The sequence below is a fragment of the Neofelis nebulosa genome, chromosome 5, assembly GCF_028018385.1.
Source record: "Neofelis nebulosa isolate mNeoNeb1 chromosome 5, mNeoNeb1.pri, whole genome shotgun sequence".
NCBI classification, from domain to species: domain Eukaryota; kingdom Metazoa; phylum Chordata; class Mammalia; order Carnivora; family Felidae; genus Neofelis; species Neofelis nebulosa.
Window position 1 is genome coordinate 74,784,464 of NC_080786.1, and position 19,878 is coordinate 74,804,341.

General features: G+C 36.4%; 1 protein-coding gene across 8 annotated transcripts in view; it reads left to right on the forward strand.

The window, feature by feature from the left end:
* The window catches only part of ATP11B (ATPase phospholipid transporting 11B (putative)), a 127,226-nt gene that overhangs the window by 38,547 nt on the left and 68,801 nt on the right, over positions 1-19,878 (forward strand). For 7 of the 8 annotated variants that reach the window (XM_058730608.1, XM_058730611.1, XM_058730609.1 and 4 more), the window contains exons 5-10: positions 3,735-3,842; positions 4,033-4,161; positions 5,009-5,112; positions 8,025-8,072; positions 10,265-10,329; positions 13,643-13,724. In XM_058730608.1, the coding sequence (XP_058586591.1) occupies positions 3,735-3,842; positions 4,033-4,161; positions 5,009-5,112; positions 8,025-8,072; positions 10,265-10,329; positions 13,643-13,724 (536 nt within the window). Of the gene's footprint in view, positions 1-3,734; positions 3,843-4,032; positions 4,162-5,008; positions 5,113-8,024; positions 8,073-9,668; positions 9,749-10,264; positions 10,330-13,642; positions 13,725-19,878 lie in introns of those variants that run through there. The other variant, XM_058730615.1, reaches the window with a different exon arrangement.

The window sequence follows — 19,878 nt, forward strand, 5'->3', positions numbered from 1 at the left end:
ATTACAGTTTAATAAGGTACTAGTAAGAGCTAATGAGCGGTAGGTGTTCAGAGAAAGGATGGAACCCTTCATTTAGATAAGGAAGGTTTTGTGGAATAAATAATAGAAATGAGACTTGGAATATTAGTAAAATAACAGTTGGTGAAGGAGGTGAAATAGAAACAAACAATTTAAACAAAGGCCCAAATGGAAGAAAAGCCAAGACCTATTTTGGGGAATGACATGTCTGAATAAATGTTTGACCCTGTAGAGGAAAGTATTAAAAGATAATACTGGAAATGTAGGCTGGAAGATTCTTTCCTGTAAGCATTGAGAGTTGTTGAGGGGGTTTTGAACAAGGTAGTGAATTAAAATGATGTTTTGGAAACAATCTGGCTGTAAATGTGGGATGAATTAGAATTTGTGAACTTGTGTTTTAAAAGATAATGTTTTTATCATTGTTGCTCAGCAATTAATGTCATCTGACTATAAAAGGAATTTTGCTTTTTGACAGTTTCAGAAAAGATATTTTGACCCTCAGTTAAATTTCCCTGTAATTGACCTACCACATCTTAACTGGGGTCAGTGTAATTTGAGTAGCTTAAAAATGCTTTCCCAAAAGGTTTCTTCCTGGGAAAAAAAAATAGACCTTCAAAGCAATCTTTAATATTTGCTTTATATTTTATACTGTTGTAATATTTTTAGGTAATAGATGTGTATATATTTTTAAAAAATGGAAACTGTACAAAATAGCATATAGTAAAAGCCTCTTATATTCCTAACCCCCTACCCTCCTAGTTTTCCTCCCTTGATGTATTTGTACATTAGTCCCAATATCCATGCAGAGTGTTCACATAGGCATTTTTTTAAACAAATAATAGCATAGAACACAACACATTCTATATCTTATTTTGATCACTTAATCCTATCTCTTGGATATCATTCCATTATCTGTACTTATGCTACACCGTTGAGTTCTTAAATTTTCTCCGAAATAGCACAAGAAGTCTTTTCCACTTAAAAAAAAAAAATTACCACTCCTGGCACAAAAAATGGACACTCAGATCAATGGAGCAGAATAGAGAACCCAGAAATGGACCCACAAATGTATGGCCAACTAATCTTTAACAAAGCAGGAAGCAATAGCCAATGGAATAAAGACAGTCTCTTCAGCAAGTGGTGCTGGGAAAACTGGACAACGACATGCAGAAAAATGAACCTGGACCACTTCCTTTTACCATACACAAAAATTAACTCAAAATGGAAAGAAGACCTAAATGAAAGACAGGAAGCCATCAAAGTCCTTGAGGAGAAAGCAGGCAAAAACCTCTTTGATCTTGGCCGCAGCAACTTCTTACTCAACATGTCTCCAGAGGCAAGGGAAACAAAAGCAAAAATGAACTATTGGGACCTCATCAAAATAAAAAGCTTCTGCACAGCGAAGGAAACAATCAGCAAAGCTAAAAGGCAACCAACGGAATGGGAGAAGACATTTTCAAATGACCTATCAGATAAAGGGTTAGTATCCAAAATCTATAAAGAACTTATCAGACTCAACACCCAAAAAGCAAATAACCAATGAAGAAATGGGCAAAAGACCTAAATAGATACTTCTCCAAAGAAGACATCCAGATGGCCAACGAACACATGAAAACATGCTCCACATCAGTCATCACCAGGGAAATACAAATCAAAACCACAATGAGATACCACCTCACACCTATCAGAATGGCTAACATTAACAACTCAGGCAACAACAGATGTTGGTGAGGATGCGAAGAAAGAGGATATCTTCGGCACTGCTGGTGGGAATGCAAACTGGTGCAGCCACTCTGGAAAACAGTATGGAGGTTCCTCAAAAAATTAAAACTAGAACTGCCCTATGACCCAGCAATTGCACTACTAGGTATTTATCCAAGGGATACAGGTATGCTGTTTTGAAGGGACACACGCACCCCAATGTTTATAGCAGCACTATCAATAATAGCCAGAGTATGGAGAGAGCCCAAATGTCCATCGATGGATGAAGAGATAAAGAAGATGTGTATGTATGTATACACACACACACACACACACACACACAATGGAGTATTAATTGGCAATCTAAAAGAGTGAAATCTTGCCATTTGCAACTATGTGGATGGAACTAGAGAGCATTATGCTAAGTGAAATTAGAGAAAGACAAATATCATATGACTTCACTCATATGAGGACTTTAAGACACAGATCAGATGACCCAACGGAAGGGAAGCAATAATAATATAAAAACAGGGAGGGGGACAAAACATTAGAGACTCTTAAATATGGAGAACAAACAGAGGGTTACTGGAGGGGCTGTGGGAGAGGGGATGGGCTAAATGGGTAAGGGGCATTAAGGAACCTACTCCTGAAATCATTGTTGCACTATTTGCTAAGTAACTTGGATATAAATTAAAAAAATAAAGTAAAAAAAAATTACCACTCCTTAAATATTTAATCAAAGGATTCTTTCTGAAATGCTTATGTCTGTGTCCCTTTTTAATGATGATGCATGTAGCCTACCATATTTTTTTTTGAGAGAGAGCAAGCACATGAGCATGCACATGTTTCTGTGGGAGAGGGGAAAGAGGGAGAGAGAGAGAGTCTTAATCAGGCTCCAAACCCAGCACAAAGCCCACAGGGCTCAATCTCACAACAGTGAGATCACAACCAGAGTAAAAGTCAAGAGCTGGACACTCTACCAACTGAGCCACCCAGGTACCCCTAGCCTACCATATTTTTTTTGAAATACATATTATAATTCTGTTGGCTTGTTGGTTAAGAAGGTGAAAGAACTCAACCTCAGTTTCAAAATCTATTCATTTTTTTTTTTGCTGTTGTATATAATAATTCTCTGTGAATTTATATTTTATGATTTAAAAATATCATTTTTAGGGGTGCCTGGGTAGCTCAGTCAGTTAAGTGTCTGACTCTTGATTTCGGCTCAGGTCATTATCTCATGGTTTATGGGTTTGAGCCCCATATCGGGCTCCATGCTGACATCGCAGAACCTGCCTGGGATTCTCTCTCTTGCTCTCTCTCCCTGCCCTTTCCCCACTTACACCCACACTTTCTTTCCCCAAATAAATAAATAAATAAATTTTAAAATATCATTTTTACATAGAAGCCGTGGAACCTCTAAACTGAATAGGTGTTAGGAAAAGGTAAGAATCAAGAATTACTCCTCAGATTTCTTCTAAGAGCAACTTGGTAGATGGTGATGCCATTTATCAAGATTGGAAACATTGGAAATGCAACAGATTTGGGGGGTAACATCATCAATTTAGTTTCGAAATGCTTATTATAACATATCAAAATGGAGATACTAAGAATGCAGATATTCAGGTTTAGAGTCCAGAAAAGAGATATAGGCTAGAGAGACAAATTTCAGGATTTTTTGGAAGACACAGAGATAGAAGAAATCTTGTAGTAGAAAGAGAAGTGTGAAAAAGGGATCCATAAATGTGACATAGAAGGAGCCTCCTGTAAGGAAATTGAGGAGTAACTAGAGAGGTACTATGAAAACCAGGAATATGTGTAATGACACCAAGGAAAAAGAATGTTTCTAGTAAGAATGAATGTCAAATACCTATGAATGTATGCATCAGACTAGCCTAATATAATTCTGTTGAATAAAATGTTTTGGATAAGTTTTTAATGTTTTGTTTTCTCACTTGATAAAAGTATCTTCTAATTATATTAAAAAGGGTATTTTTTTGTTCTTTAATATTTAATAGGGATATGAAGATTGGTTACGACATAACTCAGATAATGAAGTAAATGGAGCTCCTGTTTATGTTGTTCGAAGTGGTGGCCTTGTAAAAACTAGATCAAAAAACATTCGGGTATGCCTTTAGTAAATAATAGAAATCAATTATATATATTGGTATCACACATTCTAATCTATTATATTTTAGTTAAAAGCTTGCTTTCCTATATTAAAATATTGATAGGCCATCTGTTTAGGAATCAGTAAAAATAAGTCTTTGCCTTTTAAAATCTATATATTCACTTTTCCCCCATAATTCCTTATAGGTGGGTGATATTGTTCGAATAGCCAAAGATGAAATTTTCCCTGCAGATTTGGTGCTTCTGTCCTCAGATCGGCTTGATGGTTCTTGTCACGTTACAACTGCTAGTTTGGATGGAGAAACTAACCTGAAGGTTTGTACATGCATATGTTTGAGTGTTGCCCTGGGTGAACAGAATGTTTTTGGGTTATAGTGATATTTTCCCTTGTTTAACCTGCTAAGGGAAAACATTTTTAAATCACTGAGACTTTAAAAATGGTAACTTTTTAAAAAAGAAATAATAGTATGTATTTATTTCAAGGGTAGCCTCATTTGGTTTTAGGCAAGTTAAAGAAAAGTGGAAAGTGTTTTTAGGAAAAATGTAATCCTTTAATATTCTGGAACTTTTTTAGATAAGGGATGTGCTCACTTCGGCAGCACATATACTAAAATTAGATAAGGGACACATTTCAATTTTTCTGTTTTCAGAGTATAAAAGTGAAAATTCACATTTTTCCCTATTAAATTGCTTCATAATAAACTTTGAGCGATAGTGACTTAACACATTTAAATTTTTTTTTTTAAATGTTTATTCATTTTTAAGAGAAAGAGAGAGAGCGTGAGCAGGGGAGGGGCAGAGAAGGAGGGGGACAGAGGATCCAAAGCAGGCTCTGTCTGTGCTGACAGTAGAGATCCCAACGCAGGGCTCAAACCCATGAACCATGAGATCATGGCCCAAGCTGCAGTTGTATGCTTAACCAACTGAGCCACCCAGGCACCCCCACACTTAATTTTTTTATATCCAAATGGCTTCTCTAGATAGGTAACCTCAGTAGCTCCTTTTGCTACTTACTATTTTACAATCTTCTTTCTCCTAAGTGATCTCAAGTACGGTATGCTACAATTTCATCTGAAAAGAGATTTGACATAGATGATCTCTAAGTTCCCATTTGGATCCTGAAACTGCAGTGTAATCCTTTTTGGTTTTTTTATTTTCCCAGACACACGTGGCAGTTCCCGAAACAGCAGTATTACAAACAGTTGCCAGTTTGGACACTCTTGTAGCTGTGATAGAATGTCAGCAACCAGAAGCAGACTTGTACAGGTATGGCATAGTACTGGATTATTCCCTAAGAAAAGACAGAGCTGCAAAAGTAGAATTATTGGATTAAAGCCCTAATAGGATTTGGCTTTTCAGACATTACAAAAGCATTGGACTAATTTTTATTGTCATGAGCAAAGTAGACATTTATGACTGGACCACTGTTACACCATACACAAAGATAAACTCAAAATGGATTAAAGACCTAACTGTGAGACTTGAAGCCATAAAACTCCTAAAAGAATACTTAAGCAGTAATCTCTTGGACATCCTCTCTATCAACATATTTATGGATATGTCTCCTCAGGCAAGGGAAATAAAAAGGCAAGGATAAACTATTGGGACTACACCAAAATAAAGAGCTTTTGCACAACAAAGGAAGCCATCAACAAAACAAAAAGGCAATCTAGTGAATGGGAGAAGATATTTGCAAATAATATATACAGTAAGCAGTTGTGTATATATATGCACAATTTATCCAAATATATAAAGAACTTAAAAAATGGGCAGAGGACCTGAATAGACCTTTTTCTAGAGGAGACCTATAGATGGTCAACAGGCACATGAAAAAAATGTTCAGCATCACTGATCATTAGGGAAATGCAAACCAAAACCATAATGAGGTATCACCTCACACCAGGCAGAATGGCTAGTATCAAAAAGGCAGGAAGTAACAAATGTTGGGAAGGACATAAAGAGAAGAGAACCCCCTCATGTACTGTTGCTAGGAATGTATATTGGTACAACCACTGTGGAAAGACAGTATAGAAATTCCTCAGAAAGTTAAAAATATAAATACTGTATGATCCAGTAATTCCACTCCTGGGTATTTAAAGAAAATGAAAACACTAATTTGGAAAAATGTATGCACCCCTATGTTTATGGCAGCATTATTTACAGTGGCCAAGACATGGAAGCAACCCAAGTATCTGTTGATAGATCAATGAATAAATAAGATGTGGTGTGTATACACACACACACACACACACACACACACACAGGAATATTACTCAGCTATCAGAAAGATTGAAATCTTGCCATTTGCAATGACATGAATGGAACTAGAGTGTATTATGCTAAGCAAAATAAGTCAGTCAGAGAAAGACAAATACCATATGATTTCACTCATATGTGGGATTTCAGAAACAAAACAGGTGAACATATGAGAAGGGCAAAAAAAAGGGAAGCAAACCATAAGAGACTCTCAATGATAGAGAACAAACTGAGAGTTGATGGATGGAAGATGAGCTAAATGGGTGATGTGTGTTAAGGAGGGTATTTGTTATGATGAGCACTGGGTATTGTGTGTAAGTGATGAATCACTAAATTCTCCTGAAACCAATATTACATTATATGTTAACTAACTACAATTTAAATACAAAATTGGGGGAAATGAAAATCATAATGTAGATCTATGTTTTTGACAGGATGTATTAAGTGGTAGGAAATGTTACCAGCAGTACTTATGGCATGATACCATTTTGTTTTTAAAATATATATGTGTCTATATACGGATGAAAAAAAAGTGGAAAACATACTCCAAAACATTAACAGTGTTTATATTTGAGTAGTGGGATTACCAGTCATTGTTGTTTCCCTATTGATGTCTTTTTAAATTGTCTGAATCATTTTATAAAATGTGTTTGTTTCAATGTATGTAGTCTTTATAATCAGAAAAGAGAGTAATGCAACTATTTCTATGTTGAATCAAATTTAAGTGTGGGTTTGGAGAAATGGTTAAGGAAAGTGCAAAATGAGTTAATCCAGTATGTAACTGGCGTAAATAGATAGGAGTACCTTAGAATCAAGGATAACAGGACAAATGAAATTAAGGAAAATAGGTCTGTTGTTGGAATTTAACGTAGCAAAATTGAGCTGATCACACATCATCTCTGAAAGATGCCCAGGGAAATGGCAGCTGAATTGGTTCTTTGAATCTAAATCCAAAATTAAGGCTTGAAATCAGGACTACATAAAATTCCAGTAAGTGGAGATTTAAAAAAAAAAAAAAAAAAAAAAACAGCTCCCTGATACAGGGTAGTGAAGGAAGTAGATAGAAGTAGGAGATTAGCAAGAAACAATAAAGCCAAAGTCTGCAAGCATCTGTGACTCAGAAACGGGTGGGGGGTGGTAGAGGCAGTAATAATAGGGACATTTAGAAAGGACTGCCAATTTCTTTGTTTAAACGATTAACATGAAAGCTCTGTCTACAGTTTGTTTCAACTTAGAATTTGCCTCACTATAGTAGAAAGTGATTGCATCCTTGAATTGACTATGCTGTGGAGCTTTTCTGGTTGTGGAAGTTGGAACTGAAAAGCCAAGCTGTGAACATCCATTATGATAACAGACCAGGCCACTCACTGTAGATTTCAGGCAACCAAAAGTTAAAGAAGTTCTGAAGTGCACGGATAGGTTTTTGCTTACTACTCTATCCCCACCACTTAACTCACACAGTGTCATTGTTCAGTGACTATTCAGTGATGCATGAGTCAGTGAGTGAGTGAATGAATGATTCTAGTCACAGTAGACTTTATTTAATAAACTGTGATAAAATGTGTGAGCATTCATTGTGGGCTAGATAATACATTCATCTTTGTATAGAAATATAAATTCTCATGATGACTAAACTAGTAATAATATGTGAAATTTGCATTATCATTTTGAAAACAGTTTTTCATTTACCTTATTCATAGCTGGAGTAGAGATGGCAAGATACTCAGTTTTTTAAAGCTTAATGACTGATAAGTATTTACTTATGTAATCTCTAACAGAAATAATGGACCATTCCTATATACAAAAGGTTAGTTTTGTTTTATGTGTAAGAATAGTGCCAAAACTGTCAAAAATGCTTCACCCATTGGTGTCATAGGTAATATATGATTGGCTTTTTTGTAACATGTTGAATTCTTTGATAGATTCATGGGAAGAATGATAATAACTCAGCAAATGGAAGAAATTGTAAGGTAAGAATACATTTGCATTATCCAGTTACTTTTATGTGACAGTGTGTTGGGAGGGACTAAAATCAAATTAAAGGGAGAATAGGTAATTGGGCAGCATATCATGGAAAAGGATTAATTTAGAAGCCTGGCTGGCTCAGTCCGAACAGCACGCAACTCATGATCTCAGCTTCATGAATTCAAACCTCACATTAGGTGTAGAGATTACTTAAAGAAATTTTTTTTAATTAAAAATAAAAATAAATAAAAACATTTAGCATTTCATCTAATAATTTGTAGCAGAAGAAGTAAGGATAAAACAAATCCCATGAAATGATATAAAAATAGTTTAGCAAGATTATTTGTGTACTTGTATTTCTTTTTCTTACAGTGTTAGATAGTAACATAAAAGGAAATAGCCGTTCTTATTCAAATTTTTACACCTTTAAACCCACCACACTGGAAGTCTAGAGTACAAAAAATGTTTTATATAATGTTTGACAAGTATAAATATTATTGTCTTCTTCACTTCAGAATTATTCAGCAAGAACTACAGTATTTAGTGGCCAATATAAATCCTCTTATTTACTCTTTTGATTGGTATTTTTTTTTAGTTGGTTGTGTTGGTGTGTTTGCCCTCAATATTCAGGTTAATTTCTGGCCCCTACATGAAAGGCTTTTAAATTATTTCAGAAATGTGCTGATACATTGAGATTACATTGTTACTCATGACCACAAAGCCAAATTTAGAATAAATCTTGGAATCAGCCCTTGAACTTCTAATCCAATTAGCATTGTACCTCTTTTCTAAAGACATGTTCAGTTAATACTGGCTGCATGAAATAAGTTGCTGACATGAAGAGGTAAGCATTTTTTAAATGAAATCCTCAAGACAAGCCACCAAAAAATATCATGATGCCTCGGCACCAGTTCACATTTTTAATAAACATTAACATAGTAGCACATTCAGTAAACTCCTTAACAAGGTCTTTGTAAATGTAGGATCCCCTGCTGGATAACTATAACTAGCTTTTATTTTGATTTCTAGAGTGACATAGTGGGATATATATGTGGATACATATCTGAATTGCATTAAGATATTGTGGCTGGTAAAGCAAAAGATCAGTTATATTACCCAGCCCTTAAAATGGTTAAAAAGATTAGCCATGTTCTTTGCTGAAGCAGCCTGAGTGAGCTGATGGAATTATCTTTTAATTTGAAGCTTTTTATCATTATATTTCAATTTTATATGCCAGTGTGAGCTCAAAGTTTTTCTGTTCATTGTTGGAACCAGTGCCAAGTGGGAAAAAGCTATTTTATGCCTCCTTAATAATTGATTTTGGAATATCCATGGAGTGTGCTCCAAATATGACTATCTAATAAAATCATACTTGTTAACCATGTCCCAGAATGTGAGCCTCTTTGGTTCATTAGATTTTTTAGAGTGTTTGGATTTGCAGACATCTTCAGAATTGGTTCAGATTCTGTTTGATTTGGGTAACTGGATATGTATGTTTCAGAAAAACATAAGGAATATCAACAAAATTAAGGCTTTTTTTTACTTATCCATAACAGTCTTATCATTTTTCTATCACTAAGAAAATACAATTTCCTTTCTAGTTATTCCTTCTCGTTTTATTTCTCCTTTATGGAGAGAAATTCAAACAGCAAGAAGACCTGTGCTCCAAGAAGTATGCAATGCAAGTAGTCAAGTTATAGTTGATCTTGCCTAGAAAAAGTACTAACTCACTTACTACTTTGTTTTATAATCCAGTATAATTTTAATTATGCAGAATTGATGCATTTATACACAAATCATACTATAATTCATGTTTATATTGCATTTTAGAACCTTTAATTTTGTTCATAAATTTAAAATTTCATCATGTTAAACATTTTTAATCATTGGTTAATCTTTTGCTGTGTTTTATGTTTAAAAATCTTGAAACAGATGGCTTTGTGAGTTTATTTACAGGGGTAATCTTATTTCTGAGCCACTGATCTTAAATTGACTGAAATGCTAAAGCAGGTATTTGTTGTTATGGTCACTAACATCATAATTGACCTAAACTGCTTTATAGTAACTGAGATTTTGGTTTTATATGAAAGCAGAGTTATAACTATGTTCAGGTATTTTCTGCTGAAGGTGGCCATTTTAGAATGTAATTGAATTTTTAATATATTCAACTTTTTTTTTTTTTTTTAATCCCCCTTAGGCCTCTGGGGCCAGAGAGTCTCTTGCTTCGTGGAGCCAGGTTAAAAAATACAAAGGAAATCTTTGGTTTGTATATTTTGAAAATTTCTAATTATGGATTCGTGTTGATGCTTTATATAAAATTTTTTTTTTTTTTTAATTTTTTTTTTTTTCTTTTTTTTCAACGTTTTTTTTTATTTATTTTTGGGACAGAGAGAGACAGAGCATGAACGGGGGAGGGGCAGAGAGAGAGGGAGACACAGAATCGGAAACAGGCTCCAGGCTCCGAGCCATCAGCCCAGAGCCTGACGCGGGGCTCGAACTCACGGACCGCGAGATCGTGACCTGGCTGAAGCCGGACGCTTAACCGACTGCGCCACCCAGGCGCCCCTAAAATATTTTTTAAAACATAGCTTTTGTGGTCTTTTGGTTGGATAATTTACTTAATCAAATATTGTCTATGATAATTTTCTTACAAAGATTGTGTAAAAATAATTTTGTATATTTTTGTTGTTGATTCCTATTTTTGAATAATAGGCTAGAACCTGGCTCTGTTGTTTGTGGATACTTGTGAAACACTGCTAAGAAGATAATTCTGGCAGTTCTGTTAATGGTGGTTGAGAACCAATGTAATCTGACATCATGGTTCAGTAAACCACCTGTATAATTCCATTATTATTCTTAGATTGTGTTCAACTGCTGACTCATTCTTTCATCCATTCAACAAATTTTTATTGACCTGTGACCATATGGCAGGTATTATTGGAATGTATACTGACTGAATCAAAAGGCCGAATAAATAGTGCTCTAGTGTTGGAGATCTAAATTAATTCACATGTTCTGAGTCAACTCTAGGCAAATCGTGAAGTCTTGATAATCTTTAGCTGTCAACTATCTCCTCCCATTTTGGGAATGGCCCTTCATATACTGCCCAGCCTGTGTTATTCACTGAATGTTTACAGCTTTTTAGGTTCTCTTCTTCACTCCCTTCTTTCCTATTAACTGTGTTATATCTTATTACTCAGTATGAGGCTCTCTGATAAAGAAATGCATATACTTATGAAAACAGAAAATAGGGGCCCCTGGGTGGCTCAGTCGGTTAAGCATCCAACTCTTGATTTCAGCTCAGGTCATGATTTCACAGTTCAAGAGTTCAAAATGCACGTTGGGCTCTGTGCTGACAGTGCAGAGCCTGCTTGGGATTCTTTCCCTCTTCCTCTCTCTCTGTCCCTCTCTGCCTGTCTCTCTAAAATAAGTAAGCTTTAAAAATTAAAAAGAAAAGAAAAGCAAACGGAAAATAGAAAGTGTTGGTGAGGATGTAGAGTACTAGGAACTCTCATTTGAGTGCTGGTGGGAATATAAAATGTCACAGCCAGTGAACAATAGTGTGGCAGTTCCTCAGTAAGTTAAACTTAGAATTATCATATGACCCAGCAATTCTACATATAACCCAGCAGTTCTACTCCTAGATATGTATCCAAAAGAATTGAAAGTAATTGTTCAGACAAAGACTTGTCCAAGATATTCATAGCAGCAATATTCAATAGCCAAAGGGTAGAAACCGCACAAATATCCATCAACTAATGAATGGATAAACAAAGTGTAGGATACTCATATAATGAAATAGTATTCACTCATAAAAAATGAATTCTACTGATGAATGCTATAATATGGATAAACCTTGAAAACATGCTTAGTAAAAGTAGTCAGACACAAAAGGCGTATATGATTCCATTTACTTGAAATAATCAGAATAGGCAAATTCACAGACACAGAGACTAGATTTGTGGTTCCCAGGGGCTGAGGAGTGGAGGGGAATGGGGCATGATTGCTTAATGGGTACAGGGTTTTCTTTGAGGGTAATAAAAGTGTTTTCAAATTAGTGAGGGTTGCACAACATTGTGATTGTACTGAGTGCCACCGAATTGTACACTTTAAGATGATTAAAATGGTAAACTGTATGTTATGTATATTTTTACCACAGTTAAAAACAAACAAACAAACACCATAATGATGTTCTGATGGCCAAAGCCAGAGAAAACCTTCAGGGCTTTTAGACCCTCTCATGTAATGCTGTATTTTAACACATCTCCCTGGCAGGAACACCTTTCACATTCTTAAAATGTGTGTTTGCCTTTAGTTGGGTCTACTGGTATCTGCTGCAGCACCACCTCTCTCTCTTACATCATTCTGGCTGATTTCTCACATTTCTGTAATTTCAGTACCCTTTGTCATCTGCGTCATAATCCCTGCCTTTAAAGAACGGTGAAAATTCCAGGACAAATTTTTAGGAAAAAGGCATGTTGAATCCTATACTGCTTCTCAGCTTTCACTATATAAGGATGGGTGTGAATATTTATTGATCATCTCTCTGTTTCTAGGCATTTTCCTATTTTGTCATACAAATATCACAACAATTCTGTGAGGTATATTTTCCTATTTAAAGATAGGGAGGGAAACAGACTCAGATTAAATAACTTGCCCAAGGACACAGAGCTAGTAAGTGGCAGAGGCAGCACTCAAATCAAGGTCTAACTACAAAGTTTGTTACAAAGCTGGTCTTACCTAATTTCATCTACTTCCCAATTTTAGGCTGTTAATACTATCATTTTTGCTCATCCCAGTCATTCACATAGGCACACATTTGTATTTTATTTTATTTTATTTTTTTAAACATTTATTTATTTTCGAGAGACACAGAGTGCGAGTGGGGCAAGGGCAGAGAGAGAGAGGGAGACACAGAATCCAAAATAGGCTCCAGGCTCTGAGCTGTCATTACAGAGCCCGACGTGGGGCTTGAACTCAGTAACCATGAGATCATGACCTGAGCCAACGTCAGCTGCTTAACCGACCGAGCCACCCAGGTGCCCCAGGAGGCACACGTTTTTAAAATAGTACTTTCCTTTTGTTTACTTAATTTCTTCTGACAGATTTCCATATTATTTCTCTAGTGGTAGAAAATTACGTCTAGACTTCACAGATTCTGGCATTCAGAGCCTTTCGAACTCTGACCTCATTCCATTGCTCATGAAAACCTAACAGAAAGCACTTTTCCATTTCTGTCTTTGTTAACACTTTTTGCTCTATCTGTAATGGCCTTCCCTGCCATCTTTACGTTTTCAAATCCTTTTCTTCCATCAGTTCCAGCTCTAATAATATCTCTCATTCAGATATATTAATTATAACTCAGAAACGGAACCCCCGTGCCTCCCCCTTCCATCAGGTTAAGCGACTGGAGTTCTTCAAAATTGGACTTGGAAAGCCTTTTAAAAACTCCAGAAAGACTTAAAGAAAGCCAAATTGTAACAACAATCAGTCAGTACACTCCCTTTCATGCTAGTGAGTACATCTGTTTGGTGAAATATGCTAGATTATTTTTAAAGAGTGTTTTGTTTTGCAGGTGTTGCTATATACACTGGAATGGAAACAAAGATGGCATTAAATTACAAGAGCAAGTCACAGAAACGATCTGCAGTAGAAAAGTAAGAAAGTTGTCTATTTTCATTTATTTACACATGAATATGTCTATGTATTCATATATGTATAAAATACTATGTATATAAAAATACATGTCAGTCAACAAAAGATGGTATTCTTGAGGATAGGGATGTATACATGTAGCATTTTGCACAATGTTTGGCATATAGTAGGTGCTAGATTATAACTTTAAATTAACAGCTTTAAAATAATACTATTGGATAATAATGGAATCACTTGATCAGACTAATCCTCCTGCAGATAGCAATTATGAAATCTGGACAAAAATTTTTTTACATAAACAAGTATCTGAAAATACAGGAGACTATTTTCCCATAACTTCTTACCTGAAGACACTCCCTAATTCATGTGCTGCATAGGGCATCATAGAGCCTGAGCTTTACAAGATTTAAGTGTTGGAGGACAAGGTTTAAAGCTAGAAAAACAACTAGACAGAGGTAAAACTGTGTAGAGGAGGGAGCCACAGAAGGGAATGAACTCTGTACATAAATTATGCCCAAATCTTTGACTATTAGACCTATACATGTGCAAGAGAGACCCTGGTGGGCTTAGCAGAAAAACAGTATCAGGAGGCGGGAAGAACAGAACATAGGATTTTGCTGTTGTCTATTACAGTGGAAACAGAGTTTGATGTTTGAGCCTAGCCGAGTTAACTTCCTGCTGGAATGAAAATCAGCACTCTTATGAAGAACATAAAAGAGTACAGTCTTTACAACCTGATATTTATAAGATTTAGTATGTAATCAAAAATAAGTAGACATATGAAGAAAATGTAATTTGTATTCAAGAGAAGAAGCATTCAATAGAAATTGTCTCCATAATGTTCTGTATCTTGCAGTTAACAGACAAGGTCTTTAGAGCAGATATTATAAGTATTTTTAAGGGCCTAAAAAAAGATGTGACTAAACACATGTAAAATATCAGCAAAGAAATGGAAACTACAGAAAACAGTATGGAGCTTCCTCAAAAAGTTAAAAGTAGAACTGCCCTGTGATTCAGCAATTACACTACTAGGTGTTTACCCAAAGGATACAAAAACACTGATTTGAAGGGATACATGCCCCCTGATATTTATACCGGCACTATCACCAATAACCAAATTACGGAAAGAGCCCAAATGTGCACCAACTGATGACTGGATAAAGATATGGAGTGTGTATGTATGTATGTATGGTATATACACACACTGGAATATTACTCAGCCATCAAAAAGAATGAACCTTGCCATTTGTAACATGGATGGAGCTATGGAGTATTATGCTAAGTGAAATAAGTCAGAGAAAGACAAATACCATACCATATTATTTCACTCACATGTAGAATTTAAGAAACAAGTGAACATAGTGGGGAACAAAAAGAGGCAGACCAAGAAACAGATTCTTAACTATGGAGAACAAACTGATGGTTGTCAGAGGGGAAGTGAGGTGGGGGATGGGTTAAAAGGCGATGGTTATTAAAGAGAGCACTTGTGAAGAGCACGAGGTGTTGTATGTGATTGATGAATCACTAAATTCTATACCTGAAACTAGTGTGGCACTGTATGTTAACTAACTGGAATTTAAATAAAAATTTGAGGGGAAAAAAAAAGAAATGGAAACTATAAAGAGAATTCAGCAGATATTCTTGAGTTGAAAATCTAATTACTGAAATGTAAATGTCATTAGATGGGCTCAATACCAGATTGAGGAAGGCAGCAGAAATTGGCGGTGAATTTTAAAAAGCAGTAGAAATTATTCAGTCTGAAGAACAGGGAGAAAAAAGATTGAAGAAAAAATGAACAGAATTTCAGAACCATGTGAATACACAATATTAAGCTATTTAGCATAATTCTAATTGAGTCCTTCCCCAAAGAGGAGAGAACAGTAGGGGCAGAATAAAAATATCTGAAAAAATAATAATGGCAAATTTCTTGAATTTGAAAAAACACAGAGTGGTAATTTAAATCCAGCAAATCAAAATTTGTGGACTCAAAGCCTAAATTAAAGAGAAATTTCAAGCTATAAGTGTTTACATAAGAGAGGAAGAAAAGCTTAAAATAGTCATCTAAGTTTTTACCTTAGGAAGCAAGATAAAGAGAGTAATTATACCCAATCAGAGAAGAAAGAGAGCAGATACTAAAGATGTGAGCTGGGGCGCCTGGGTGGCTCAGTCAGTTAAGCATCTGACTTCAGCTCAGGTCACAATCTTGCGGTCTGTGAGTTCGAGCCCCGCATTGGGCTCTGGGCTGATGGCTCAGAGCCTGGAGCCTGCTTCCGATTCTGTCTCCCTCTCTCTCTGACCCTCCCCCATTCATGCTCTGTCTCTCTCTGTCTCAAAAATAAATAAAAACGTTAAAAAAAATTTTTTTTTTTAAAAAAAAGATGTGAGCTAAAACCAATAGAAGAGAAAACAAATAATAGACAAAATTAACAAAGCTGAAACTGGTTTTTTGGAAATAATAACAAAATTAATAAATCTCTACTTTCTCAATCTAGATTGAGGGATTAAAGGGGAAAAAAAGAGATGTATTAGGAGAGAGAAAACTAAAAAATTACCAACATCAAGAATGAAAAACAAGATAGTACTGATCCTACCTACTGTGGTCACTTTATCCACAGATAAAGAAATATGATGAAACACTTTATTTAACTACATTTTTTTAACTTAAATGAAGTGGACAAATTCTTTGAAAACACAACATATAAAAATTAACACAGGAAGAGACAGAAAATCTAAGTAACCCTATCAAAGAGATTTAATTTATATAAAATCTATATTATATATTTTATATATATTATATATAATATAAAATATTTTATATAAAATATTATATATAAAAATATTTAAAAATAAAAAAATATGTCCACACAAAGGGATAGCCTTTTCAACACAAATGCTGGAACAGTTAGACATCCATATGCCAGAAACCAAATTTTCACCCTTCTCTTCACCACATACAAAAACTAACTCAAAATAAAACCTATACATAAGAACTTAATCTGTAAAACGTGGGAGAAAATACTTGTGACTTTGGGTTAAGGAAACATTTGTTTGATGGGAAACATACAAAAAAGGAACCAAAAACCAAACCAAAAATTGATAAATTTCATCAAAATTAAAAACTTCAGCATACCTGAAGCTGATATGACATTGTATGTCAATGTTAAAAAAAAATTAATGCTTGGGGCGCCTGGGTGGCGCAGTCGGTTAAGCGTCCGACTTCAGCCAGGTCACGATCTCGCGGTCCGTGAGTTCGAGCCCCGCGTCGGGCTCTGGGCTGATGGCTCGGAGCCTGGAGCCTGTTTCCGATTCTGTGTCTCCCTCTCTCTCTGCCCCTCCCCCGTTCATGCTCTGTCTCTCTCTGTCCCAAAAATAAATAAAAAACGTTGAAAAAAAAAAATTTAAAAAAAAAAAAAAAAATTAATGCTTGTATTTCAAAAGACACTGCTGAAAAAATGAAAACACAAGCCACAGACTAGGAAAAATACTTATAAAGCACATATTTTGTAAAGGACTCCTATCCAAAATATGCATTTTCACAACTTCTTTTCAACATTATTCTAGAAGCCTTATTCGGTGTCACCAGACAAAGAAATAAAAGGCATAAGTATTAGAAAGAACTAAAATTGTCCTTACTGGAGGACACATGATTTGTCACATAGCTGTACGCATTCAAAATTAAAACTATTGGAACTAATAAGTGAGTTTTAGCAAGGCCAAAACATGGTGAGAGATATTAAAGATTTATCCATTAAATAAATGACGAAATCACACTAATAGATTGGCAGGCTCAGTATTGTTAAGCTGTCAGGTGATGTCTTGATTGTTTCAATCCTAGTTAAAATCCCTGCAAACTTTTTTGTGGTAATTGACAAGATGATTCTAAAATGAATATTGAAATGCACTAGCTAAAATGCATACATAGAATACATAAAGAAAATAGTCCCTTGAAAGAAAGCTGTAGGGGATGCCTAGGTGCCTCAGTCAGTTGAATGTCTGGCTCTTGACTTTGTCTCAGGTCATGGTTTCAAAGTTGGTGAATTCAAGTCCCATATTGTGCTCTGTGCTGACAGCATGGAGCCTGCTTGGGATTCCCTCTCTCCCCCTCTCTCTCTGCCCCTACCCTGCTCATGTGCTGTTTCTCTCTCTCTCTCTCAAAATAAATAAATAAACTTTAAAAATTGAAAAGAAAAGAAAGCTGTAGGATTTATATTCCCTGACTTTAAGACTTATTATAAAGCTGGTGAAGGGACCAGGGTTGAAGGGGTGGAAGGCAGATGGGATATGGAAAATGAGTTCAGATTAAGGGAACTAATACCTTACTGGAAGACAGGCACAGTAGATGTCTATCTGTCTGGAGTGAGAGCTCAATGGGAATTAGAGGATGTCGAGAAGGAGGATCCAGGTTTTAGTAAAGAAGATTTTGGCATTTATCTGAAAAACTTGATTGAAAGTATACAGTAGAGGGGGATATCCAACATGGCAGAGAAGTAGGGGAACCTGAAGTTCCCTCTCAAACACAGCAGTGTTGAGGGCAAGGGCCTTTGAATTCCAAGAGTCTGGGCTGTAGAGTGACAGAGACATGTCCATGGGGACAACCTGGCAGGCCATACATGCGTGATTGCAAACTGGGAGAGATAAAATGTGCAGTGGAGGCACGGAGGGGAGAGATCCCCTTCTGCAGACAAAGGGAAGAAAAAGAGAGGCTGTGGAAGTGCAAGACTGTATTTGGACAAGAGAAAAACCATGGACTGGGGACGGAGAAAGAGCCGATCTCTAACTGTGGGGCTTTCTTTGGACTGGGGCTGGCTGCCCAGTTCACGCACCTGGGGAGGAAGGGAGCTAGCCCCAGGCTCAGTAACTAGTTCAGAGGCGCAGTCTGCAGTGGGAGAAAGCGATTCCCTCCCTCGAGTGCTGTGGGAAGAAGGTATATAACCATTCAAAGGACAAGAAACCCTGCCTGTGCTCACCAGCCAGAGGCCATTTATCAGCGGTGTGGAGTGGCACTTCCCTGGAACCAGGACACACAGAGTGGGACCCTTTAAGACATTGGGGTTTAAATCCCAGCTGAGCACCAGGGAGGTGCAGGAGTTGGCAGAGCGGGACAAACCACCTAGTTCATGCCTGTGCATCACTGGGAGGAGGCCCTCCATCTGTGGAGTGGAGTGGCACTTCCCTGGAACTGGGGTGTGCAGAGCGGGACCCTTTAAGACATCTGGGTTTGAATCTCAGACAAGCCCCAGGGAGGCATGGGAGACTGTGGAGTGGAAAAAAAACAAGGCCCACTTGCGCCAGCACAGTACTGTGAGGCACTCTGTGAACAGAGTGGTTTGAGACACCCAGTTTTTGCATTTTCTGATTTAATTCATGGGCAATTTTCTTCCTTTTCTCCTTCTTATTTTGTCCCTCCTCTAGTCTGGTTGTTCTGGTTGTTGGTTTGTTTAAGCAGACATATTTACTCTATTCTATTTATACCTGTTCTATATCTCTTTCTTTATTTTCCTTTCTCTCTCTAGATTAAGCCATGTAGTTTTTCTGCCTGGTCAATTTTTTTTCCCTGCCCCTGTCATTTTTCTCTTTGTATGGGATAAGGCCTTCCACCAACACTGCCCTATCCCCCAACCCTGTTGTTTGTTGTTGTGATGGTGGTAGGTTTGTTTTTTTTTTTCTTTCCCAGAGCTACTTCAATGAACAAATCAAAGCACATCTGGTGGAGGATCCAAAACATCACTACGAGTAGGGAGGTAAAACAACCAGAGTCACAACAACAGAGAGCAAGTAACACACTCCAAAAAACACTTCCTGAAGGGCCAGGTCCTGGACAGTGCTCACAGGTGCAGGACACATAATAGCTTTTAAAACACATAAGAGACAGAAAACTAGCCAAAATGACGAAACAGAAGAATCTCCTCAAAAAAAAAATTCCAGGAAGAAATGACAAAGACTTGATCAAAACAGATATAAACAATATATCTGATCAAGAATTTAGAATAATAGTCATAAGATTAATCGCTGGGCTTGACAAAAGCATAGAAGACAGCAAAGAATCTATTGCTGCGAGATCAAGGAATAAAAAATAGTCATGACAGATTTAAAAAATGCTGTAAATGAGGTGCAAAATAAACTGGATGTGCTGACAGGATTGAAGAGGCAAAGGGG